The sequence below is a fragment of the Cavia porcellus genome, unplaced genomic scaffold (genome assembly GCF_034190915.1).
Source record: "Cavia porcellus strain 051 isolate PalLab524CR breed Dunkin Hartley unplaced genomic scaffold, mCavPor4.1 scaffold_40, whole genome shotgun sequence".
NCBI classification, from domain to species: domain Eukaryota; kingdom Metazoa; phylum Chordata; class Mammalia; order Rodentia; family Caviidae; genus Cavia; species Cavia porcellus.
The window spans coordinates 4,980,900-5,007,362 of record NW_026947523.1 but is presented as its reverse complement, the minus strand read 5'-3'; the positions used below and the strand labels follow the sequence as shown (position 1 = coordinate 5,007,362).

The window sequence follows — 26,463 nt, the reverse complement described above, 5'->3', positions numbered from 1 at the left end:
TTGGCCTTGCCCGGGCTAATCCCAGCACTTTAGGGAGAAGGCCATGCCTGCCTTTGGTCCTGCACGCTTGTCGGTTCCATTTCACCGTTGTGCATTTTCCACGCAGCATTGCAGCCTGCAGGGCTGCAAAATAGATGGCACCGAGCAGCCGACTACCTGAGAACCTCAGAGCCCTGCCCCTCGTCCTGCTCCCCTCCTAGGGAAGCTCTGGCTGGGGTTTCCGTGCGTGCGGAAAAGGCTCCCGTCGCCTCCCCTTGCATTGTGCACGGACAGTGAGGGCAGGGACTGGAAAAGTTCTGCTTTTGTAAGTTTGTCATTCAGGCATATTAGTTAATTAAGCATCCTTTGGAGGTTTAATCTTTAATTGCGAATTCCTTGTGTCCACCAAAAACAATATACTTGAGCTGATTATAAACGTGGCCAGAGCCCAAAGGCAGCCCGAAGGGGAGAATTATCCTAGTGCTGAGCTGACCGGGCTCCTGTGATATCTGTTTCATAGATTTCCACAGGAGCTGGGAATCCAGGTTGGCTTTCTTTGCAAATTGAATTTGCACTTAGAGCCCCGGAGCCCGTCCTGCTCTCCCGGTCTCCAGCCACCTCTGTCCCCACCCCGTGGCTGCTGAGTGTGGGCTGACGGGGTGAGCGGGTAGGGGGGTGTGGAGCACTGGCTGGGACCCAGTTCCCCCTCACTTCCCCTCGAGTGGGGCAGTCTGCGGGGCAAGCCTGCGCCCCATCCAAGACTAACCCGGTGGATGCTGAGAGTCTCCGCCCCCGGCGTTATTTTGAAAACTGGGACATAGCACTTTGCAGGAGAAAATCAGTCCACCCGCTGTTATTTATGTGATTGCCGGCCTGTTGGATGGAGCCAGCAACACCGAGAATTATTACTGCGTGTGGAGCGGGGCTCGGGGTGCAGGCTCACTGCTTCGCCCGAGCTTCTGGGCTTCTGGGCGCCTCCTGCCTGCGGCTCTGCAGTGGCAAGCGAGCACGTTTGGAATCTGAAGCCGAGCCGGTGAACCGACTGCCTTGGCCTCTAAAATAAGGGAATAAGTGAGCGGCTGTTTGTGGCAGGCGGGACATGATCCAGGGTAGCACCCTCCATCACCTGAAATCACAGTACGGAATTGGAAAATGAAACCTTGGCACTGCGGGGGACGGGGCGGTGTGGAGGGATTAGCGTAATTTAAAATCACAGAGTCATAATTCAAAATGGGCCGGCTAAAAGGCTTTTAAGTGGTAAATGCTTTAAAGTGACTTGCGGTTGAGCGTTTCTCAAGGAAGAGGGGCTGGTTCTCCCTGAACTTGTGGAACCCCTTCTGCTGCTCTGTCTCATCCGCTCGTTCCACGGAACCACTCCTGCCAGTGGCCGGCCACAGTTGTCTCCGTGGAAGCCCCCTGGTGGCTTCGGGAGGGAGGTCAGTCGCCAGACTCCAGGACCTTAGGACATTGGGGGACTGGATTAGATTTTATTCCTCCTTTGAGCTGTTTGCTTCTTTTCTTTTCCTTTGAGTTCTTCTGTTTATTTTACTTTGAAATTCTTTTTTTACCCTTTATGAGACTTTCAGCTCATCAGTCGCATAATTTTTGGCCCAGGCAAATCGAGCAAAGAAAACATAATTTAAAAGTGATTTTGGAGCTTGTGCAGGGAACAAGGCTCATAAAGGAATTGTTTCCCCAAACCCCGAGCCCTTGGTGCTTTTCTATGAAATGTAATCCCCTGCATTTTTGCCGGGGTGGGGTGTGTGTGTGTGTGTGTGTGTGTGGTGGGGGGACGCCAGGCAGCGGGGATCAGCCTGGCCTTTCTGTGACATTTTGCCACATGGTGACAAGTCCCTCTCTGTAAGCAGTGGCTCTCTGAGCTGGTGCTGCTTGGCTTTGCTCTGAGCCCTAGCCCGAAGGTAACCAGGTGGACACCGGGCTGACCCTGCCTGCCGTTCGGGCTGCAGAGGAGGCGGATCGGAGGGGGGCCGGCCTCCTGGCAGCAGCTTCCCAAGTGCTGGGCTCTCGGAAAGCTGCAGCCCAGAAGGCTCTGTGACTTCCCGTGTTTAATCAGACAGCCACCCCCGTGTGGTCATTGTTTCCCCCTGAGCTCTGGACTCAGGATACCATGAGACTGTCCTCGCCCTCCAGGGATTGCTAAAACCTCGCCAGCTCATGCAGGAGAGAAACACTGATGGCTTTTGGGGGTGATGACCGTGAGCACCTCGCTTTGGCTTTGGTCAGAGTGACCTTCGCCTTCTGAGCCACAGCACTTCTGAGAGCCTGAGGGGATGTGATAACCAGGCACCGGGTCATGCCTGGCCCACGCTGGCTGCCAGAGACCAGCGCCAGGCAGCAGAGCCAGCTGCCCCTGTCTGAGATTCTGCAGCCGGTGCTGTGAGCGCAGAGCTTTCACGCCGGGTCCGGTCGCTGGAGCCACCTGGACGTCTCCGGTGCATTTCCCCGCCTGCTGTTGGAGTGTTCTCTGTGAGCCTGGGTGCCTCTTGGTCACCCCCCTCCTGAGCCCAGGCTCACAGTGGGGGCCACACTCCCCCACCAGCGTCCTCACAGGGACTCCAGGAGGTCTGCTAATACCTCGGAGGGCTGGTTTCACATCCGGGTCACATGGCCCCACGGAGGGACATCGCATAGTCAGGTCAGCAGTGGCTGTCCGGTGCCCTGCAGTGCCTAGAAAAGTCACAGTGCCCTGGTGAGCAAGCCCACCACGACTCAGCAGGAATGGGAGGGGGGAGAGGGACTTGGGGTCCCCCGGGCTGGCAGGGAGCCTCAGGGGCTGCTGGAAAATCTCTAATAGAGCCTTGGAAGTTGATACCGAACTTCTGGGTTCCACAGAACCTTCCAGCCGCGGTGGAAGAGACATTTAATGAGCACCTACTGTGTGCTCGGCCCTCAGCTGTGTGCTGTGCATACTCCCCGAGAGGCACCTTTACATCCGGGCTGTCAGCATCAGAGGCCTGGACAGCTTCATCCATGTTTTTCACTCATTCCTAATTCATTTATTCATTCATCATTTCGATCTTTGGCTTCTCAGCTCAGCTGCAGACTCGAGCCTGCACTGAGAGCGTGCTTGGGGAGCCCTCTGTGTGGGGGTGAAGATGCCTGACTCAGCCGGGCAGGCTGGGGATGGTGTCCCCAAGACCCCGAGCTGTCTTGGGTCCAGATGGGTGTGAGCTGGGAAATGGAGGGCGACCATGGGGCTGGGTGCTGCGAGGGGCCTTCCAGGCCAGGGGCTCAGCCCTCGTGGGGTCCCCGCACAGGGCTCCTTGGCCTGGGAGTGAGGGGGTGCCCTGAGGAGGCCGGTGTCCGAGGCACTAGATGGACGTAGGGAATTTAGGACACTTCTCCTGGGGTTGATGGGATGTGGCCCTGGTGACCAAGCCAAGCCAGCAGCACCCAGACAGGAGGGTGGGGCCTGGAGTTGGGCCTCTTTCCTAGACATCCATGTTGCATATACCCCTGTCTTGGGTACACTCTGGTGCCCTCTTGGGTGCCTGGGCCTGAGTGGACACCTGGCACCAGAGGGCCAACCCAGAGATGCGGTGGAGGGAGGGCAGAGGCCACTGGGGTAAAGGGTAAGCTGCTGGGTCGGCAGGGCAGGCCTGTAATGCCGGCACTCTGGGAGGCTGAGGCAGGAGGATCACAGGTTTGAGCCCAGCCTGGATAAATAAGACTCAGTGAGACACTGCTCGAGAATAAGCAGGGCTGAGGCTGTAGCTCAGTGCCACAGTGCTGGGTCCAACCCCAGCTCTGAGAGAAGGACGAGGGACCCGGGGGTGGACAGGGCCTGCACGAGGGGAGAGGGTTTTCAATTCCTGCTGGGCTGGGAGAGCCCGGAGCAGACTCCTTCCAGCCCTGTTAGCCCACGAAGAGGCCCGTGAGAACACGAATGAGGAGAGCTTATGTGACCCGCCCTGAAGCTCAGCACAGCAGCCGCTGAGCCTGATTTGAACCCCGGCTCCTGTGACATCAGAGTCCGGGCTCTCTTCCCGGAAGCACAGGGCAGACCTTGATAACATAGCAGCAAAGGCGAGGCTGCTGTCAGTGCTGTGGCTGCCACCGGGCCTTTGCACTTGCCGTTCCCTCTGCCTCAGTTCTGTCCCCCGCCTGCTTCCTGTCATCTTTCCCACCTGTGTGGCTGTCACCTGTGCAGCTGGGCCTCTCTGATCCGGCAGTTTGAGCACCCCCGTCACTGCATACCCCACCACCCAGCTCTGACTTTTTCCAGGTGCTGGTCACTACCCCAGTCCCTCTCTGTCTCTGGGGAGTTACTCCTTTCCCCAAGGGACCGCTTGGCTCTGCCACCGTTTCGGGCATGGAGGGCAGCACCCGCGTGTGGCTTGTGACACCTCCTTCCTTCCTCCTCCCGGGTACACAGAGGAGGCGCTGGCCGTGCCCACGGACAGTGCCATGCACTCAAGGTCACTCTGCCGGGCCGGGAGCCAGGCAGTGTCCCCACGGCGGGCCCCAGTGTGGCCTGCAGTGCAGTTTTGTGCTGCAGGTGTGGACGCCTCCCGGCTGCAGCGGCTCGCTGGGAACGCGGCTCCCGCCGTGGACCGCCTCGAGGCGGAGGAGGCTCGCGCTGTGCTGCGTTCCATGGCTGCCGGGCTGCGGCAGCTCCATAAATATTAAATGGGCATTAAAAGAAAGCTCTGCGCTCCCAGGCTCCCGGTTTCTCCAAGCAGGGCCCGTTGCGAACCCCCTTTATGTGAAACGCAGCATTGTGCCACTGCAGAAGCAGCGCCTCGAGGTGCCACCTGCCTCTTCCGCTGGGGGTGTGGGGGGCGGGCTGGCGGAGCCCCTGTGCCTCGCTCTTACCAGGCTGTGCCCTGCCTGGCCAGCCCCAGGCGGCGATGGGTATCGAGGGAGGGCTGAGGGCTCCTCAGGCTTGAGCTGAGCCCGCTGGGCACTCAGCGGCTGCCAGCTTCGTGCTGGGTGCTAGGGAGAGTCTGGCCAGCATCCTGCGCCCGTCCGTCTGTCCGCCCTCCCTCCGTCCATCCGTCCTCTGTCTTCATCCCTCCATCCGTGGGGTTGGGGCGAGGCCGATGGGGGGCTGGTGAGTGCGGTTTCCTGAGGGCCTCCCGTGTGCTGGGCTTTGTGGCCAGCCGTGCACGGTGGCTGCCTCTGTTCGTCTTGACTCTGTGAGTGTGGGACCACGATTTGCTGCAGCTGTGAAGATAGCAGTGCCCAGGGGTCATGCGAATTGCCCAGGGTCACCAAGCTAAGGGCGACCCGGGCCCAATCCCTGGGGACACCCTGGCTTTTCATGGGACCATGGAACGTGTCCCCGGGTCAGTGGGAGAGGAGGACGGGGCCGCCCAATGGAGTGCAGGGCGGCAGGGCTGGGATCCAGGGGCCTGGGTGTCACAGGGAGGGAGACGAGTTCTCAGGCCCTGCCAGGCAGTTCCACTCCCCTGGACACATCCTGTCCCAGCTCCCCGGTATCTGGCAGCACCAGTAGGGGCGCCCTGAACTCAGTGCGAATGGTCATGGTGGCCCCAGGGAGTATGTTAGCCTGGTACTCAGTGTCTGCCTATAACTCTGGATTCCCCTTTCCTCACCTCGTCCCCCACACTGAGGAGGTGGCATTACTGTCATGAGACCCATTTTCCAGATGAGGAAGCGGAGGCTCAGAGAGGTTAGGATGTTGGGCTTATGTCACACAGCAGGTCAATGCGATGTTAGGGCTCTGGTCCAGGCAGGCCGGCTCTGAGCGGGCGGAGCCCTGGACCTGGGTGTCCCTGTGGGCCCTTCCTGGGCTTTTTGGTGCCCTCAGCAGGCACAGACAGGCCAGGTCAGGAGGGCAGATCCACTTAGAAACCCGGAGAGCGAGGGCATGGACAGGTGCACCTGGGGGAGTACATGGATGCATTTTGGGGGGGACACAGGGTGGAGGAGGAAGATGTCTCTGTTTTAGCTTTACTTGTGTGGGGATGATCGAGGTTTTAAAAAATTAATAACCCATTTCTCCTTTGCACATAATTAAAACATTCTCCAGTCCCTAATTTTTGTCATTTTCCTAATCTAATTTGTTTTCTGAGTGTGTCAGTTCTTCTTCCACGAACAGAGCACAGAGAATTTTCCTTCCCATAACGTGACGGGGGTACAACTGTCCAGGAATAATTCAAATTACATTATTTTCTCCTTGGTTAAATACAGTGCAAGTGGAATCCGTTGTGGGGGGCGGATCCTTAATAACCAAACATTGAACACAACAACTAAAAAAAGAAATCTTCAAGCATTTCTTACTAACACGGTTAAAAAAAATATGAAAATGAAGGAGAAAAATCAATAGTGTTGGTTACACACAGCATCCGGTCTCGCCGGGCCTGTGTGTCCAAGATGCTCCGTGGCTGGGCTAGGATCTGCCGGGACTGTGGTCCAGGAAATACAAACTGCAGTTTCCAGTGGAAGAAAAAAATTGTTTCAAAATGACCCTCAAGCTGCACTGTAACAGTGTGGCGTTGGGATGGACCGGGAACATCAGAATTCCCCAGATCCTGATGGGAGAGGGGACCTTGCATGCGGGACAGTTTTTACGGTCCATCCCGCGTCCCTCGGCCACCACGGTCCCCTGAGCCCAGGACAGGGTGGCGCTGGCTCTGGGGAAACCCCTTCCCGGTGCCCCGAGATGTCTTTAGGCAGCACCGATGCCGAGAAGGAATTTCACCTGCCCGGGCTTGCCGGCGCAGGGCCGTGGGGGGCCTGAGGGCGGTGGGAACCCCGGGGCTGCAGAGGGGCTCCTTCCTGTCTCCCCATCCTGAAAAGTCTAATTTAACTTCCCTGTTTACAAAATACCAGCCATTGTCTGGTCCGCTCAGGGTCAGCCTGGAGATGGAAGGGATTTTGTCGGAGGAAAACACAAACATGCCAAGTATTTGAACATGTTCCGCCCTGCAAGCCTCGGTCCTGCGCTGCGGACTGGCTTTTTCTCTCTTTCTTTCTTTCTTTTTCCCCTTTTCCTTGTCCCCGCCCTTCCTTCTTTTCTCCTTTTACCAAAGTATATTCATCAAACTGCTGAGTTGGAAAGATGTGTAATGAGTTTTTGAGCTGTACGACTGTGTTTTTTTCTCTCTCCCCCTCCCTCTTCCTAAATCTTCATCTGACATTAAATAAAGCAAATCCCAAACAGATTAACTGTCGCCCGGTTCTGCTCCATCTCCGCAGTCTGTTTGCAGGTCTGGCGGGGGCCGGGCGGCGGTGGCGGCGGCGGCGGCGGCAGGAGATGCCCGGGCGGCCCGCCGAGGTCCATGTGGCGCTCTAGGTGGGATGCCGGCGTCCTGAAGGCCGAGGCCCTGGCCCTGCTGCCCTGCGGCCTGGGCATGGCCTTCTCGCAGTCCCACGTGATGGCCGCGCGGCGGCACCAGCACAGCCGGCTGCTGATCGAGGTGGACGAGTACAGCTCCAACCCCACGCAGGCCTTCACCTTCTACAACATCAACCAGGGCCGCTTCCAGCCGCCGCACGTGCAGATGTAAGTGACAGGGCCCGGGCTGGGGTGGGCGGTGACAGACACCGGTGGCTTGGGCACTCCCGTGCCACGTCAGCGGGTCCTCTGGGCTTGTGGGCTGGAGGTTCCGCGGTCCAGGACGGGCGGGAAGTTGCTGATTGATGGCTGGGGGGGCCGTGGTGGTGACGCGGCCCTGCTGTATGCCTGTTTGCACATCCTCGGGGTGTCTGGCGTGCCACCCCTCCTGCCCTTTGTGGTTCCTGTCGCCTGGTCCGGTTTATCTAGAAGGGGAGACTGAGTCTCAGATGGCGAAGGGACTTGTCTTGGCACAGCTGACCCCTGCCCCCCTCAGTCCTGCCTCCTGTGTTCTGGGGAATTGGAGAGGCTCTGCCTGAAGGTCTAGGGAGCCCCGCTGCTCCCTGGAGCTCTGATGGAGACACCAGGGTGCCTGGCCGTGAGGCTTTGGGGCGATTGGGACAGCACAGGTTTAGCTTGTTCCCCGGCCTGAGGCCCTTCATGGAGGACTCGGAGGTCCCAGGAGGGCAGGCGGCACAGGGGGAGGTAGGTGAGCCCCTGGCCACCCTTTTGCCCCCTCCTGTCACCCCTTACAGCTGGCCAGAGCTGCCCTGGAGCCCAGGTGGCCCAGCCCGAGTCCAGGGCTCCATCCACACTCAGCACCCCCAGAGTCCCGTGCTGGGAATGTCTTCCCAAGAGTTCTGTCCTTTGCTTAGTTTTGTGGGTTTGCATGAGTACCTGGCCAGTGCTAGGTGGAAGTCACAGGTGAACCCCAGGGTAGGGGAGAGACCCATGACTCTCCAGGGGAGGTCAGAGCTGTGACAGGATGGGATGTCCAGTGCTGACCATGACCCATAGGGGTGCAGACTGCTGTCCTGTGACACTAGGTAAGCTGCTACTTAGAGAGGGAGCTGGGGGGATCCCCAACTCTGTAGGGCTTGTCCCAGGCCTAGCTTCTGCTAAAGGTGGGTGCTGGGGGGCTACTCATCAGGGCCTGAGGTGGCTGTTAGCACCCCGGATCACTCCCCGCGCCCCAGCAGCGTGGCTGCAGGGCCCCTGTGGCTGAAGCTGCCTGCTGCATTCTTGGGGAAAGCTTCCATTGGAGCAGCTGCCTTTGATTTTCTTTTGGGGACCAGGTTAGTGGCTGAGGGTGGAACGGAGGCCTGGGTCTCAGCCATGCTACTCCTTAGTCCTGGGATAGTGAGCCTAGCAGGGTGGCTGCAGTGGGGAGCCTCGCTGGGGCTGGGTTCTCCCCTTTGGGGGTGACTTAGTTCTCTAGCCAAGCCGGCTTGAGGTCGCCAGCATCTCTGGGGGTCCCCTCAACCCAGAGATAAGAAGCACTATGTAGAAGAGCCCTTCTGGAGAAGCCAGGCTTGAGACCCCGAGGTGGAGGAGGAGCAGCCGACGGGGGTGAGGAGGACGGGGCCAGGCAGAAGGGGCAGCGGGGGAGCCCAGGGAGAAGGGCGTGTGGGAACCTGCAGGAGACAGCACAGGGCCGGAGGGTCAGGCTGTGTCCCGACGAAGGGCAGCGAGGCAGTGACCGAGGGGGAAGGTGACCTCCCTCACCTGACCAAAGAGCACTGGAGGTCATGCATGCATACATGCATCATTCATTCATTCGGGACATTTGTGAGCGGCTCACAGACCGGGCTCGGTGCTCGGGACCCTGCAGGGTGGAGGACAGACATCTTCCCACGCAGGGTTTGCGTTCCAGGCCGATGGCAGACAGGTGGCAGAGGTGTCCTGCAGGCCCACGGCCCTAGTAGTGATCAGTGTGGCGGAGAAAAAACTTAGTGGCTCTCGTCCCCCTGGTCCTGACCTCTCCCCCTGCTCTCTGTGTGACAAGGTCCCCAGGGAGTGAGGGCCCCCACTTCTCTTGGCAGGAAGGCAGCGTGCTCCAGATTCTGGCTTTGAACCCCAGCTTTGCACAGAGGGCCTTGGGGGGCTGTTGCCTCTCACCCCTCCATGCAGATGCCTTTCCCTTCATCAGGGGACACGTGCGGGCTGCTGGAGGTGGCAGCGTGGGTTTCCATGGCGAGCCTCTGTTGGTGGGGGAAGGCAGGAGGACGATGCCACTTCCTGATGTGGGGTTTACTGCCGCCCCGGGCTTTGTCCCCAAGGGTGAGGGGGCCTTATTGAATGAATTCACGATTTACATTTAATAAAGCAGCAGTGAGAGTACAAATGTGGCTTCAGACTGAGCCGTGTGGATTCTGTAGTTGCCCGAGAGCCTGCACAACAGGCTTCTGGGTTGGGGGCCTGAGGCTGGAGACCTCCGGGTGCCCGGGCTGCTCAGGGAAGGCCTGGTGGTCACCAACAAGGCGAGAGTGTAGAGGGACAGGGTCTCCCTGGCGGTGTGCATCTCCTCCCTGCGGACCTCAGGAGGAGCGACGGGGAGACCCCGGCCACCCCTTTCAGACCCTCTGGGCCCTTTGGGCTGTGATGGTCTTAGCACTGAGCATGAGACTCAGGGCCTGGAACATGCTAGGTGAGCTCACCTCGGAGCTGCGTCCCGGCCCTGCTGCTAGGTCTTGCTGGGCACTGATGCCAGCCCGGGCACGCCTGGGTCCCCACATCCTCCCATGCTGGTCCCTCTGCCTTTCCACCTCCACACTCCTAAGGCCCCACTGCGGGAGCAGTGCTCCCCCCCTCCACTCCCACCCCAGCTGGAGGGGCTCAGAGCCCCCCGAGTGGTGTGAGAATCGGTCCCATTTCCCAGGCACCTCTGCCCTGAGCCCAGCAGAGAACAGGGAAGGAGAGGAGCAGTCGGGGAAGAGTGTGGGGGTCTCGGGGACCAACAGTTTCTGCTTCCGGGGCCCAAGGGGGTGTTTGGTACCAGGACCGTGCTGCCAGGGAGCCGGTGACTTAGGGGAACAGAGAGCTGTGGTAGGGAGGGGCACTCTGCGGGTGTCGGCATCAGCGCTCTGAGCTGGGACGGACAGTTAGACTGTCACCAAGCCCTGGACAGTGAATGGCTTATCCCACCCTGCAGAGCCGCGTCAGTGCCCGGGAAGGTCCGGGGCACAGCAAAGAGGTCACCAACCCATGGTGACGCTGGGCACGGGGGCCAGGTCCTCTATTCTGCACCCCCCTGCCTCCCCCCCATGCCTGGGGGAGGATCACGCTCGGTTGGACACAGCTGGCACTGGCTTTAGGGTCTCGGAGTCACCCCAGGAGGCAGGAGCCTTGGGCACTCTGGTTTGGCTCCAAGAAAGAGAAAACCTTTGTTTCTGTGCTCTGGTGTCGTACCTGGTAGGATGTCACTGGGCAAGAACCAGTTTTTCCACTGTCACAGGAAGGGGTTGAGGTTAGATGCCCAGTTGTGCAGACCTGGGTTCAAATCCTTTAGCTTAGGATCCCGGACCTGGGGCATGGGACTGACTTTCCCAGGTCTCAGTTGCTGAGTCCTCAGGGCTGTCTGGAGTCAGCTGTTAGCTGGGGTTGTGCTACTTCAGGTGTCGGAACACAGTTTCAGTTGCTTTCGGGAGAAAAGGAGGTTATTCAGCTGATGTGTGTGGCTGAGGAGTTCAGGTTTGGGTCTGGCCTCAGGTACAGCTGGATCTAGGAGTGCAGCCGTGCCTTCTCCTAGATTTTTTTTGCATATTGTTTATTTTCCTAACTTCTTCCCCATTTCTAAACACAGGCATGGGCGCTGGGAGCTCCTGGCCGGAGGCCTCTGTGGGTGACCCCCTCTTGCATCCTTCAGACTAGCAGGTGCCTGACATTTAGGGGCCCTGTCTAAGCATCTGGCTGTAGACTGATGGAAAGAAATGAAGTAGGTCCCAGAAATGCCCCATCCTGCTGAGAATTCTGGAACCAAAACGAGCTTAAGATTTCAATTTTAGCTTGCCTAACTTCAATGCCTGAGACGGTGGGTACATCAAACTTTTCCAAGCCTCAGTTTTTCTCCTCTGTAAAATGGGGATGTCATTTAGGGGTCATGCTGCTTAGGGGTCCCCAGGGAGGCAAAAAGAACCAGTCCAGGTGAAGTGCTGAGCGTGGAATCCTAAGTGATGTGCAGAGCCCCTCCCACCCGCTGTTATTATGGCAGTTGAGCGGTTGTACAATCCAAATAGCCGGAGGATCGAGCAGGAAATGAGTCTTTATGTTTTCCTCTAGGGATTGCTGGGCTCCTGTCTTCTCTGTGCGGAAGCCTCGGGGTACAGGGAAATAAGGAGAGTTAATTAAAGAGCTTCTCTGCTGCAGCAGGCCCTGCTTGGAGAGCCCAGGCTGCCTGGCGGTGGGCTGAGCTGGGCGCACAGGGTCCTGTGTTCCGCGGGCATTTTGGAGGCTGCCAGACCGGAGCGAGGTGGCCTGGGGTGACATTATTCATGTCCTGGTGTTTTTGACTTGGTCGTTGCACTTTGAGGATCTCCAGAAGGTTGGGGGGGGTGGATATGAATGGGTGGATTTGATTGGCTCACTCCAGTTCCTGGCCAGGCTGATAGCCTAGTAGCGATTGGCTGCTTGGTCCAATTGGCTAACTGGACAGGAAGGGTGCACAGGTGTCGTGGTCAGCTACCTGCAAGCTGTTTGTCCTGGAGAGCTGGTGCTGGGGTCCTAGAGGACAGAGGGGAGGCAGCAAAGCACAGGGAAGGGACTGCCCTCCTGCTGGAAGCTGCCGGGAGGACCCTGACCAGCTTAGGCCACCGGCCCTTCTGATGCTGTCACAGCTGGTGACTCTGTGGTCACTGGCTGACCGAGTGTGTCTCTGCCATTCACCGAGAGCATCTGGCAGGTGGTGACGAAACCCAGTGCATCCCTGTGGCCTCGCTGGCTTGGCACAGCAGCAATCCGGAAGGAAGGAAGGGAGGGGGGAGACAGATAAGGAAGAGCCCTCTTGCCTTCCTGGCTGTCATCACAGGTACGCTGGGCAGCAGGAGGCCCCCAGTCTGCCTCGCTGGGACTCTAGGGGGCCTTGGACGCATCCTCCCTCTGTGACCTCGGCCCGGGCGAGGCCTGCAGGGCACCTCCGCATGCCTCCATCCTGCAGGAGGACGCAGCCCTGCACATTAGCATGCGGGACCCACATCTCTCCTAAGGTGTTAATTAAATTTCTTCGAAATATATTGTCTGAAAAAAAAGGATAATTAGAAAGATGTCTTTAAAAGTATTTATGTAAGTGATATGGAGCTGCTTTTGGTTTGGCGCATAATTAGATTTAAGCACAACTCCTGAGTGGCAGGCTCCTTCAGAGAGGAGAGCCTGCTTGTGGAAATGTCATCGGTTGTTTTCAAGCGTTGGGAGCCTGGCAGAGTTGTTCCGCTGGGGAGGCGGGGTGCGGGGGGTGGGGTGGGAATAGCCCTGGCCAGGGAGGGGGGCTGGGTCCTCAGCCCGTCCATGCTCAGGCCCAGGGACCCCCAGAGTTCTCGTCTGTAATCTAGGAGGCCACCACGGGCTCCCAGGCACGGAGACTTCCATTCTGGCTGCTCTTGGTATTTCTGAGTGTTTTGGCCTGGGGAGGGAGCTCTGTTTTACAGCCGAGCAAACCTGTAAAGTGTTGCTTAAGGTCTGGCCTGAGCGATGGGTGGCAGAGCTGGGAGAGGAGGCCCGGGGCTCTGTCTTCCCCAGCCTGGAAGGCTCCTGGTGGGAGGATGATCACACCACCTCGAAGCTTAGAAAAATCGCCTTGGGGCTTTGAGTGCCCGCCTTATGTGGCTTCCTGAGAATCCCTCCTTTCCCACACAGCTGTCCTGCGGTCGGCTCTGCTCTGTACTGCGGACAGCTCTTTACTGACCTGGGACTTCTCTGCATCCTCAATGGATGCAGTGGATGCATCCTCAGAAGATGGTCACTGCATCCTCAGTGGGTGCAATAGCGCCCCCCAGCGGCAAAAATGGCTGAAAAAATCTGTCCTTTCTGTCTGAAGGATAGACAGACAGTTTGTGGACGGATGTACAGCCTCTCGGTGGTGTTAAAATTGCACAGGATTAGATGGTGATCACCAGAAAGTTGGGAGATATAGCTTTGGTCTGGAGCAGGTCACAGTGAAGCCAGCTGCACATGGGCCCGGGAACCGGGGAGTCACTCACGACCTTTGACCTTCACCAAAGTCCTCAGAGGCTCCCATGCTGCACAGGAGTGACCTGAGGCTCAGGGACAAAAACCTTCTTCCTGGCTTGTGACTGAGAGTCTGTTCCAGACCTCGTGGGTGCTCTGGCAGGCTGGGGGCTGGGTCCATGTCTGATTGGACCAGAGCTGGGTTGATGGGGCTGGGAACTGCTCACCCCGAAAGCTCTGGGCCCTGCAGCACCCCGCGAGCCCTCCTGTCTCCTCTCTCCACAGGGTGGATCCGGTGCCGCACGACGCCCCCAAACCACCCGGCTACACGCGCTTCGTCTGTGTGTCCGATACCCACTCGAGGACAGACCCCATCCAGATGCCCTACGGCGACGTGCTGATCCATGCTGGGGACTTCACGGAGCTGGGGCTCCCAAGCGAGGTGAAGAAATTCAACGAGTGGCTGGGTAGGTCCCGGCCGGTGGCCTCTCCAGCTGCCCTGCCCGCCCCTGCCCAGCTGTTACCGTGCCTGCCCTGCTCAGGGAGGGCCAGGAGCTGATGATGGATGGATGGACCAGGGTGTGGATCACTCCAGGGCCAGGACCTGGCTGTACGTACTGGTACCAGCTGAGTCACCCCTTAAGGGGACACCTGGCCTCTGTACCCCTGGGGACTGGTGTGGCTCCTCCCATGGGCAGCTGTTGGCGTGGGCAGCAGAACACTGTCCTGCTAGGTGGCTGACAGTGGGCAATGATTTCCAAGCACGTCCCTCGGGAGAGGTGTCTTTGTGCATGTCTGGGGGGACAGGTGAATGGCCCCTGGGCGGCCCAGTGACCAGGCCTGCTAGGGTGGAGACGGCGGGCAGGGCTGACCGTCCTCCCTGCTGTCTGTAGCCGCCTCACTCCCTGTCCTGCTGCTGTGGAGAGGCCCCAGAGCCCGGGGTTGGGGGGCAGCCTGAGCAGCCGAGGCCGGGCTTTGCCAGCGGAAACAAATATTTACAAGCAAGGCCTTATCCTTGGCTGGTTTCTGTGCTTTGAATATTGATTTTTGAAGTGGGAAATGCTAACCCAGGGCCTTACGGGACTGTGGTGCACGGGGCAGTGTGCGAGGCTGGGGTGGGCGAGGGCTCCTGCGGGACTCACCCGGCTCTGCTGTCTCTGGCTCTGCACTCTGCTGTCCCCTCGCAGGGACCCTTGGCCTAGTCCGGCTCCTTATCTGCCTGCTGTGGGTCTCAGAATGTGTAGAGCGCCTGTGTGGCTGGGTCGGCAGTCTTTACAGGACGGAAACCCGCCCGCCTCTGCCTTGTCCAGGTTGGCGGCAGCTGGTTGCAGTGGTTCATGTTTGCATTCCCCTTCGAGTGGAGGAAAATTGGCCACAGTGGGCTCCCGTCAAAATGGAGCAAATGAATGAACCTACATGACTGGAGTCCTGGGCTGTGGGCGTGAGACCAAGAGTTCTCGGGAAGGTGATGGCAGAGGTGGCAGTTTTCACCTGGAATGGAGCAATTACATGCCCTGCTTGGAACAAAAGGGGGCTTAGGGGCGCATGGTGGCAGTGGCCTGACTGTGACTCTGGTGACGGAACCAGGGGGCTGCAGCCTGGCAGACCCAGCAGTTAGGAAGTTAGCCTTAGGGAGGTCTCTTCCCGCCTCTCAGCAGCAGCTCCGCCTCGGGGAGGAGGCCCTTCCTCCTGCCTCCTGCGCAGTGGTCAGGTTGTGTCCTGTTCCGCTCTGTCGTTATGGTGCAGAAGTGACCCTGCAGGGTGGTACAGCGCCTCCCCTGGCCTCTCTCAGGTTCTGTGTCTGCTGCCTTGAAGGTTTGCAGAGGTCAGGGCTGTCCCTTGAGGGGACGAGGGGACCAAGGGGGCCACCCTTCTCTGGGTTGATGAGGAGGAATCTGCTCTTGAGAAAGAGCAGAAACAGCAGTGCTTGGTAGAAGTGCCCTGGTGGCTGATTTTGAGGAGATCTGTGCAGACTAGAGACACCTTCCGGGCCAGCGACTCTGCGCTCCCGGCTCAGCAGTCACAGCTGAGATGTGGCTGTGGTGGTCAGGGAATCTGCCTTGTGTGCTGTGCTAGTGTTTACTGAGTGCTTAGTACGTGCCAGGCCCTGTTCTGGACCCCTGTGTGTGGTTTCTCTGATGCTGGATGAGGTAGGAGCCATCACTGCTCCGCTTTGTGGGTAGAAGACCCTCTTGTTCACCAGAGGAGTGGACAAGCTAGCTGAAGGACACGGCTCGTTCCTTAGGGGCAGAGCTGGCGCTCGGGCCGGGCTGCAGGACTTACGTGCTCTCGCCGTCTTCTCCCTGCGCCTCCACTTTTGTGCTGAGGGTGAGGGTGTGGACTGTGCCCCTGGGACCTGACACCCCCAGTCTGTTTCCTGCCTGGGTGACCATGGCAGCACATGACTTCTCTGGACGTGTGTGGCCTCATTTTAAACACAAGTGGTCAGGGGTTGGGGGCATATCTAACCCTGTCTGGCAAGTATAAGGTCCTGAGTTTGATTACTGGTACCAAAAAACCCCCAAAACCAAAAAACAAAAACGAAAAGCCCCAAGTGGTTAGATTTCTCTTGTGTTGCTAACAGATTATTTCCTCAGGGAATGGAAAGGAAAATCAAATTTTGTAAACTGTGGAGCGCTGTGCAAGTGTTATTACTGCTCCTGGAATTGGCATTTTCAAGCCGAGGGCGAGGGCTCCCCTTGGTGGGGGTAGGCTGAGGCAGGAGGCTTGCAGGCTTCATCTTACTCGGGAAGCTGAGGTAGCTGGTGAGATCTTGCCATGAAACAAGACAAAACAAAGCAAAACAAAAAACTGAAAGAGGGCTGGACTGTAGCTCAGTGTTCAGTGCTCAGTATTGGGAAAAAAAAATAGTAAGAGCCCTTCGAGGGAGTGACAGGTATCTGCAGAGGGGGGACACGGGGTGTGATGGAGGAGGCCGGCCGGATAGGGGGGAGCTGGGTGGCCAGCCCTGAGGACCAGGTGTGGGACTTGGGGTGGCTTTGGGGAGGGCAGCAGGGGCCAGACTTGGCAGAGTTTTCTAAAACTGCCCTGGACTGCAGGAGGTGAAGGCGGCCAGGGCGGAGGAGGCAGAGTGTTCTGGAATTGCTGTCTGGGTTGGGGGAGCGTGGGAAATTATTTTCTGCTTTATGATTTTTCCCCATTGTTCCCTGATTTCCTAAAGGGAGTGTGTATTGTTCTGGTTTGTCAAAAATCAAAAAAAAAAAAAAGAACAAAAACAAACAAAAAACCAAAAAGGCAAACCCCTTGTTCCTTTTTACTGGTATTTGTGACGTGCAATGCTTCCGTTCAGTCCGGGGACTGGGGCTTGTCTGTACCTCGATGATCTTCAGTCCCCCCCAGCCCCTGCCTTCCCGGTCCCCCTGTCCATCCCCCACGGGTCTAACTCTGTTTCCCACCCTCTGGCCTTCATTATAGTCCTCATTTAGGTTTTGGGGTTCTCAGGTCAGGGAAACCACACGCTCTTTATTTTCAGGGTCTGATTGATTTCTCTTAGCACTGTGGGCCCGGCCTGAGGACTCCTTGGCCTCCCCTGGGTGGGGGACAGCGCCAGGCCTCGGGCTGGTCCTGGGTCATCGGCCGCTGCTCTGAAGCTCTCTGAGAGCCCTCTCTGTGCCTGGGGCCTGCCCTGAGAAGGACCCACATTGGAAACTCGGTCACTGCGCCCCACCCCTGTGCGGGTCTCGAGGAAAGCATTTAAGAGCACTGTCCAGGGCCACCTCTGGCGGACGGGAGGGGCTGCAGGACATGAAAGAGAGCTGGGCAGCAGGAGAACAGGCTGGGCACCTGGCCGGGGGGTGCAGCTGCCCTGGGCGTGGCTGAGCGGTGCCTGCACTTTGCCCGTCTGGGTCCCTGGAGGGGGCTGGGTGAGGGTGACAGCGCCCCTCTAGGGCTCAGGTTGGCCGTTGATCTCCCGAATAGACTCACGGTGCTGGACTCAGTTTATAACTGGCCCGGTGAGCAGCTTGAAGACGGCCGTGGGCGAGTTTTCGGTGGTAACGAGCTGGAAAGCCGGGCCGGCTTTGAGAACCCGCTGGTGGTCCTGGTCCCGGCTCCTCCTCAGCCGGGATGCAGTGGCCTGTCCTCCTCTCTGAGACAGGGACACCAGGCTGGAGTCTGCTGCACCTGAGTGACAGCCAGGCCCGCGAGCTGTGGGCCCGAGCCAGAGCTGGGATGCCAGGAAGCTCCGTGTCTGTGACTGGCGGTGCCAGGCTGTCCCCTCTGCCAGGTTGCTCCCGCTTCTGGTCCGAGCTGGCCTGCAGGGCTTCGCTGTCTCCTGCAGGGTCCTACATAGCCCTGAGGGCAGCAAAGCTCTGATCATCTCGGAGCCCAGGGGACGCTGGCCCCGTGCGGAGCCTGCAGCAGGGCCAGGCCTTCGAGGTGCACGTCCATGCAGTTAATTAAGCAGCACTGCCCGCGCAGTCAGGCAGGGAGGAAGGGGCCAGCCCTTAATGAGTATTAGAAGTTATAATTAACTTTTTCCTGGCGCCCCGGCATAGAGCAGTATATATGTATACATGACAGTATAAACGGGGTCCAAGGATTTAAGGAGAGCTGTGTCTTCTGCAAGTACACCCTTAATTAAAATCTGCGAGGGAGGAGGGGAAAGGAGGGAGACGCGGAATTCTTCCGGCGGCTGCCCTGGTTCCTGCGGCCTCGGCCTCTGCGCCATCTCGGGGCCAAGGCTGCGTTTTGCTTCTTTCCAAGTGGGGTGAGGGTTCCGTGCAGCTCAGGGGTGCAGACATGATGGCGGTGGGGTGGGGAACTTCTCGGTGCAGCAGCTAGGGCTTGCCCACCCCCGCGGCCTCTCCTCCCCACCCCACGGGTCCACGTCCCCCACCCCGGCTGCCCCGTGCTCTTCTCCGGGGAGGGGAGGCCCGGGCTGGTCTCCCTGGACGTCCCTCTGTCCCCAGCTATGGACGACGCCCTGCTGTGTGTCTCTCCCTTGTTGTTAGCATCTTTCTCACCTCCCCACCTGGACAGGACAGCGGTCCTCAAATTACAGCGCCTTGTACTGTCATGTGGGTGGCTTTGTTCTGGCTCACGGCTCTGGAGCGTCCAGTTCCTGGTATCTGGTCCAAGGCAGGAAGCATGGTGGAAGGATGGGAAGGGGGCAGCCACTCACCCACGGAAGGCAGGAAGTGAGGGAGACGAGGGACGAGGAGCCAGGAGAGGAATGCACCTTCCAGGTCATGCCCCGGGACCTGTCCCCTGGACCTGAGCCTGCCTCCCAGCAGCGTATGCAGCCACTGACCCATAGATGGGTGAGTCCAGTCATTCTCCTGAAGCCCTACCTGGGGGGCACATGAGAGGGGTGCCCTCAGCAAGACCAGCTGGCCCTGGGGGTGGTGGGGCGCTGCAGTCCTGGCCTGTGTTGAGTGGGGCGGGAGAGGATGGGCCGTTCCCTGGAGTGGCCGCAGCTCCCAGGGGTCAGCGGCTCAGCTGGGCAGGTGAGGACTCTGCTGAGCCAGGTCCACGCGTGGAGCGCTTGGAGTCGGGACTCTGAGGGTGCTCTTGCCTCCGGCCCCCCTGGCCAGGTCGTCTCTCTTCTCCCAAGTGTCTGTGCCATTCAAAGGAGATGCTGTGTGAGCTCAGCCCCTTCCTGGCCCAGCTCGGGCTGGGCTCAGGGCCCCGATTCAGACGTTTTCAGAAATGCATTGCTATGCTTTCAAAGCCTTGAGATTGAACATTTAATTTTTTATTTTGGTAACGCTGGGCCTCCTGTCGTTGGCATCTTCCCTTAAAAGCTGGCTGGCATGGTGAGTCTGGTCCTGCGTAGTGACAGTGGCCCGTGCGTAGGACACACACAGGGGCCAGCGCCACACTCAGCCGGAAAATGCAGGGTAAAACAGAGGCTTGGTATTTGTTTAAAAAAATTCAATTTTTCATATCCTGTATTTTTTTTAAAAGTCTTTGCAAAGCCAAAGCATGTTGTAGGGGCTACAAGGGTGGGGGCTAAACTTCTCATCAAGGTGACAAAATCTGGAATTCTAAGTTGAAGTCAAGCGATTTTGGCCAGGTCTAACTGCAGTGGTTTTGTGTTAATGCCGAAACCTGGAAAGGTGTGCTGAGGTGCTAATTAGCTATTTACGACAGAACGGCTCAGGAAATGAAATGAGACTTACTGGGGACTGTGTGTGTGTGTGTGTGTGTGTGTGTGTGTGTGTGCGTGCGTGCGTGCGTGTGTGTGCGTGTGTGTGTGTGTGTGTGTGTGTGCGTGTGTGTGTGTTGAACATGTTCTATAGTGGTGATTTTTCCTTTTCCTTTTTAAAAAAGACTATCATCCAAAATATATCTGCCTTAAATTTAAAAGAAAATTTCAAAAAAGAATGTTTAAACAAGGCAGGGTTGCATTTCTCTGAAAGACCCTGAGATCTCTAGACGTTTTCTTTTTGGCCTGGTTTTACTTTGAGTATAGTGTTATTTTTTTTCATGCTTTATGATTTATAAAAACAAGATAGTAAAATGGTAGTATATATATGATAGATTAAAAAAATAAATTAGAGCCATTTGGAGGGAGAGCCCGGAATATCAACACCCAGGGCTGCGTGGGCTCTGTCTGTGGGAAACGGCCTGAGTATCCTAAGGGCCAAAGTGAAAAGGGAAACACTCTGGGCCCGCTGCTATGGCTGGAGATGGGTGGCTCCTCCGACTGGTCTGTCCCTGGTATACGTCCAGTGTTCTCCTCATTCAGCTGTAACCTCAGGAACTGGCTTTCGGTCCTTTCTCTGCAGGAGAACCCTGCAAGGGTTTCATATTTGAATAATCAGGACGAATTTGTCTAGAGCCTCCCGGTATATAAAACACGTCCATTTCTGTCATCCATTTGGTGCTTTCTGTGCCCTGCACCTCTTGCTTTCTTGTGGGTTGATTGAAGTTTCTTTTTTCCCCCTCTACTGGGTTGGAAATTCTGCGTTCATCTCCGATTCACTGGGTAGTTAACTCATAAACTTTTACTCTGCACCTCTGACTTACAGTCTAAAGCCAGTTGTCACCCCCACTCTTCCCTGAAGGACCCGGAACGCTCAAACCGGTCCCCCTTACACCCTCTTATCTGTCCCTTTGCTTCCAGTGGCCCCATTTCTTCCAGGTTTAACTCACAGCTCAGCCACTTCGCAGGTGCCAGGCAGAGGGCTGGTGACGCTGACCCCTTCCTCCCAGGCTGCGGTCCTGTGGCTGGGATGTGTCGTGCTCCAGACGTGCAGCTTCGTAGGTGAACCCTGTTCTCTCTTGGGGGACATGGCGGGCTGGCTGTCTATGGACCCAAGAACTGGGGAAGCCACGCTTTCTCTCTGGTACGCTTTTTTTTTTTCACATACATGGAGAGATGTGTTTGGATACCAAATAAGCCTGTGGGTTTTTTTTTTTAAATGTCATCCTCACATTGGATTTTATTCCAGAACAGGAATGATCCACAAGCCAGAAAATCCTGGCCAGGACAGAATGAAAATCTTCTGTCCCTGAGTGCCTGGAGAGTTGGGAGATGTCTGAGGGAGCCTGCATTTCCCTGCCTCTCTCCTTCCCACACCTGCCTCCTGCCCTGGACGCAGCACAAGCTCTGGCAGGTGTGTGTGTGGCCACTTCGGTGTGGAGAATTCCACGGCTGCCAGGAGAGGGGGCAGCTGCCGGCTGTTACTGTCACAAAGAGCACAGCGCTGTCCTCAATCCAGGGTCCTCTCCCCGCTGGTCTCTTGTTGAACCCTCCCACGTCCCCTTCTCAGACTTCGATGTGCAAAGACCCCAGAGTGGGAGACACTGTTAAACCCCAAGCGGGCAGGCAGGTGCCTGGCGGGCCTGGGATTGTGCATTCCTAACAGCTCCTGGAAAGTGCCACTGTTGTCCTGTCAAGGGCTCCTTCAGGCACGACGCAAGGCCTTAATTGGCACTTTGCTTTCTGAGGTGGTAGAGATCTTTGTGCCGGAGCTGATAGGATGGTCCCTGGCCTCACGGGGCAGTGAATGCTTGAAATGTGACCAGGGTGCCCGAGAAACTGACTTTGGCGTTTGACATGGCCTCGGGGAGCTTACGGCTCTGCGGTTGGACAGCCCAGGTAGGCCTCTCCTGGAGGTTTCTGTCTTTACAGATGCAGGAATGGCGTTTGGAGAGGAGAGAGCTTGCCTGAGACCACACAGCAGTGAAAACAGAGTCAGGATTCTAACTGAGGCCTGTGTTGTTTTCAGAACAGTAATAGGTTTTTCGTTCTCTCTCTCTCTCTCTCTCTTTCTGTCTCTCTTGTCTTTTTGAGACGGGTCTCACCATGCAGTTCGGGCTGGCCTTGAGCTCACCAGCTCAGGCTGGTCTCAAACCCACAGTAATTCTCCTGCCTCAGCCTCCTGGGTGCTGGGATCACACCCCCGCATTTCTTATTCAAAACGCACATTTTGATACAAAACCGCCTCTCTCAGTGACCTTCTCGGGACAGCACATCGCAGTTTCCAGGCTTGTATGTATTTTTTTCTTCTCACTTCTTTGCCACAAACAACCCGGATCCTAGACCCTACTTTACAGATGGAGGGCGCTTTCCTGCAGGTCACCCAGGTCTCCGGGTTGCACCTTCAGCACCACGGACAGCGACAGGCATTCCGTGTTGTTTCAGTTTAAGTGAGGCACCCGTTCATCGACTCCCAAAGCCCGGGTCCCAGTGTGGGCCGTGTGTCCCCGCAGGCATGGACCTGTGTGCCTTTTTCCCTGGCTCAGCGTCCCCTCTGTGCCGTGGACCTCCTCACCCCCTCCCCCACCAGCGAGCATCTGCCTCTGAGTGTCACAAACATGCAGTAGAAACAGCCCAAACTTCGCAATGAAATGAGAGCTGGGTCACACTGCCTCCTGTGTCCTGAGCTTGGGCAGCGAACCTCACCTTCCTGGACCTCAGGTTTTTCATTTGCAAAAGGGGGAACAATGAAACATTTCTCCAGGCTGAGCAAGGCTGTGCAGGTGGATGCAAGGTAAACCCTCCATGTTTCCGTCTCCTCCAGGTGTGACACATGCCGGAGCTACGGGGGGATTGTGGGGATGGTGGGAGGGAGGCAGGGCGGGGAGCACTGAAGCCTCAAAAGGTAAGCACACGGGGTTGGGTCAGGAAGGCCCAGTAGGTTAGCAGAGCTGGAGGTGCCAGCCATTGCTGAGGGGAGAGGTGAACGGCTGCAGGTCTCAGTGGGGCCGGTCAGGAGAAGGCCGTCAGTTGCTGGGAAGGCCTTGTTGGAATCTCTCTGAGAATAGCCCTGGCACACTGGCTCTCCCGCCTACTGTGGCTCGATGTCCTTAGGAATCTCCCTAAATGGCAGGATGAGACTTGGTTTCAAAGGGACTTGAGACCTGGCCGGGTGCCTGGGCCTGGGCTGGTTTCCTTCCTGCAAGGAGAGGGCAGAAACGGGGGAAGGACCTCGCAGGCACCTGGCCACCAGCCTTCCCGGCAGCCCCGCTGTGTCACAGGGTCTTCACCCACGAGATGAGGTAGTCACCTGCTGTGTCACGCTGCCTGAGACAGGGCTCCTGGGGTCCTGTTTGAGCGATGGGTCCCGGATCCCCTCCCCATTCTGCCTGGCCATCTGACCTGCGGGTCTTCTGCGCCTCTCCGAGCCTCAGTTTCTCCTGCTGTTAAGGGGCTGATATCAGGAAGGCTCAGTGGTTCGGTGGGCGGACGTCTGATCAATGCAGTGATTGCTGGGGTGTGTATTTTACGCACCCACCCGGTGCTCTGCAGAGGGTCGCTTTAATGACTAAATGCTCTCATCCCAGGGAATCAGTCATTTACAAGTTAGGATTCAGGCCTTTAAAGATGTTTTCCAAGGAAAGCGATGACTTTACATGTATACGTTTGTTTCTCTGATTTCTCTTAAGAAGAATTTCACACCTTTTGGAGCCAGGCTGCGGTGGATGAAGGCTGGAGCACATGCAGGACTAGCGGAGCTAATTCTGGGCTGGCTTGACAGCCCCCACGCGGGAGGGGACTCATCGGGCTGACGGAGTGGGGCTGTCTTCCGTAGCATCCAACTCTCAAAATAGTCACTTTGCAAACTAGTATTTGTCAGGTTGGGGTTGAGGTGTTTCAGGTCCATTATCCAACCGTGGGTCTCCCCCTGTGACGGGCCTCAAGGTTCCCTGCTGTGACCCCCGTGAATCCAGATGTAGCCTGGTGGTCAGAGCCCCTGGGTGTGGCCTGTTATCAAATACTCTGCCTGAGTCCCTTCCTCTGGCTGCTCCCTGGGACTGGTCCAGGGTGTCCTCTCCTCTCGGGGTGAAGCTGCTCGGTTGCCCCCCATCCCTGTCGCTGTAGTCCTCTCTTCTTATCTGCCTCACAAACCCCTCCCTCACTCCTGGCCAGGGCGTCTGTGGGACCCCCATGCCACCCGTTCACCATCACACCCGAGAAGCACCCGAGAGGTGGGACCTGTGTCCCTCCCCAGCTGTCCCCAGCTTACAGGGGGCACCTATGAGGGTCAGGAGAGGACTGTGGAACAAAGGCATGAATAAACAGTGGCGAGGAGATTCGTTTTAGAGAATTCTAACATCCAGCATGTTTATCGGCCTTCCGAAGCCTGGCTTTCCCGAGAAATATATTATATTAAAAAGCCTTTTTGTCTGTTGCTTTCACATATTCATTCAAGTTACAGCTGCAGAGAACTTTGCTTCGGGTCAGACTTTGTTCCCCTCTTTAATGGGTTGTCCGAGACCCTCTTGGGGTTCTTGGCAGCGAGGTGGGGTCACGTTTGGGCTTCGGGTCTGAGGCCTCTTGTGAGACCTTGTTGATGGCGGTGCTGGGCAAGCCGCGACCTAAGTGTCCTCCTGGGGTTTTTCCACCCTGAACTCCATCGGCTTCTTGGCTCCACCTCTGTTTGTTCCCAGGAGGACAGTGATGGCCCGCTCGGGTTCCAGGGGGCTGCAGGGAGCTCTGGCGATGACTCTTTACCTGCTCGCAGCTCTGGTGGCCTGGGATCCAGGCTTCTCAGATGCTCCTTTAACGTCAGTAACGATGCATATATGGAACTTGTGTGGCCTTAGCCTCTGTAAAGTGCCCAGTGCGGTGCCTCCAGTCCACTCGAATTCTCGTGCGCCCATCGCCACCGGTCACTGCCATGCCTCTTCCGGATGGTGCCGGGGGTGGGACACAGCGCTGTTCCACTGATGCAGCTTGAGCGCCTTTGCACATTCCATCTCGGAGGCCACCGTATTCTGTCCTTCCTCCTCCCCAGCCGGCAGTGTCCTTTCCCTTTCCTGCTGGACTGCTGGAGCCTCAAGGGCAGTGCTGAAGGGCAGTGGGGAGCCGGCACCCTGCTCCCGGTCCTGATCTCGGGGGAAACCGTCTGTCTTCTCCTTTAGCTGGAATTTTCTAGATGCTCTTTACCAGGCGGAGAACCTCTTTACTCAGTTCTGGTCTTTACTCCATTTGTTAAGCATTTTTTTCCCCATGAAAATCCATTTGGATTTTGCCACACCCCTCTCGGTGTCTATCAGATCATCTCGTGGGTTTTCCCTGTTATTTTGTGGCACACCACGATGTGTGTCCCCGGAATAAATCCCACTATATAACCCTTCGCTTGCGCGGCTGGATCTGACGGGCTGCTGTGTTACGGAGGATTTTGTGCCTGTAATTGGCAGGAGCACAGGCCAGTGGTTTTCTTGGAGGTTTCTGGTGTGGTTATGACCGCCCAGAGGGCGACCCAGAGAGGGTTTCCTCTTCTTTTAGATCTTGGAAGAATTTGCCAAGACTTCTGCTAATTTTTCTTGAACTGTTTGGTTCAAATTACCAGTGAAGCTGTCTGGTGTGGATTTCCATCTTTATAAGATGCCCTTCCTTTCCTCGGTAACACTTCCGTTCTGCATCGCCGGATACCGGCTGGCTGTTCCGACCCTTCTTAGCCGTCTACTTTTAGCTGCTTGTCCCTTTAGAGCTGAAGTGTGCCTCCTCTAAGCGGTGTACCACTGGATTGGAAAATCTCCATTCTTCTGATCTCTGCCTTTTGGTCTGAGTGTTGAAGCCTTTTATGTTAAATATAATTACTGGGGTTGGAGGTTGAGCTCAGCGGCACAAGCCCCTGCCTGGCAAGCACAAGGTCATGAGTTTGATCCTGGATACCAAAAAAAGATATTACTGATAGGGTGCAGTCTGTGTCTGCATTTTGCTCCTTATTTTCTATGTATAGTGTGTCTTTTTTGTCCCTTTGAGGGACAAACAGGGAGAGACTATATTTACATGTCATTTATTGTAGTGGACTGCTATAATCGATCTATTTTATGATTAGGTACTATTTCGTGTGTATATGTGTGTGTTTTTGAGACAGGGTCTCACTATGCAGTTCAGGCTGGCCTTGAGCTCACTTTGTAGCCCAGGCTGGTCTCGAACTCGCAACGATCCTTCTGCTTCAGCCTCCTGTCTGCTGAGATTACAGGTGTGCACCACCACGCCCAGTTTTAGGTACTATTTTTAATATACTGCTATGCCCGATTTCTAAACTAAGCTTTATTGTAGGTATATATCCAAAGAAAAATGTAATTGCCATAGAGCTGGGTACTGCTGCTGGCTTTAGGTACTCACTGGGGGTCTTGCAAAGTATCCTCTACAGAGAAGGCAGGAAATACACTGTGATTTTTAAAAAACTATATTTGAAAACATTGCTTCATGGTTACTCTGGGGAGTGCAATTAATCTTCTTACAATCTTGTTACAATCTTGTCTGAATTAATAGCAGCTTAATTTCATTAATACACGGAAGCTGTCCCTTTCCATCTCCTCTGTGCTATTAACACCCTGCAATCTGCATTTTTGTGCATTCGAAGCTTGTCCACACAGGGTTATAACTGTTTCTGTTTGTGACTGTCTTTTAAGCCAGATAACAAAACACTTGTGGATGAAGACGCCCTGGAACTGAGCCCTATGTTTGCCCGTGGGGCTGCCGTGGGGCTGCTGTATTTCCTCCTGTGCATTCGGGTTTCCATCCAGGGCCTTGTCCAGCTCGAGAGGCTCCTTTTGGTGTTTCCTGTCGA

The 26,463-nt window shown here is 56.7% G+C and overlaps 1 protein-coding gene across 3 annotated transcripts in view; it reads left to right on the top strand.

Annotated features, from left to right (window-relative positions):
- Mpped1 (metallophosphoesterase domain containing 1) overlaps positions 1-26,463 on the top strand; it is a 58,934-nt gene that overhangs the window by 3,506 nt on the left and 28,965 nt on the right. For 2 of the 3 annotated variants that reach the window (XM_063243855.1, XM_063243856.1), the window contains 2 exons: positions 7,165-7,471; positions 13,748-13,929. The exons of the other annotated variant lie outside the window; for it this stretch is intronic. In XM_063243855.1, coding sequence (XP_063099925.1) covers positions 7,248-7,471; positions 13,748-13,929 — 406 coding nt within the window. In that variant the 5' untranslated portion in view covers positions 7,165-7,247. The remainder of the gene's footprint in view (positions 1-7,164; positions 7,472-13,747; positions 13,930-26,463) is intronic. 3 annotated transcript variants of the gene reach the window in all.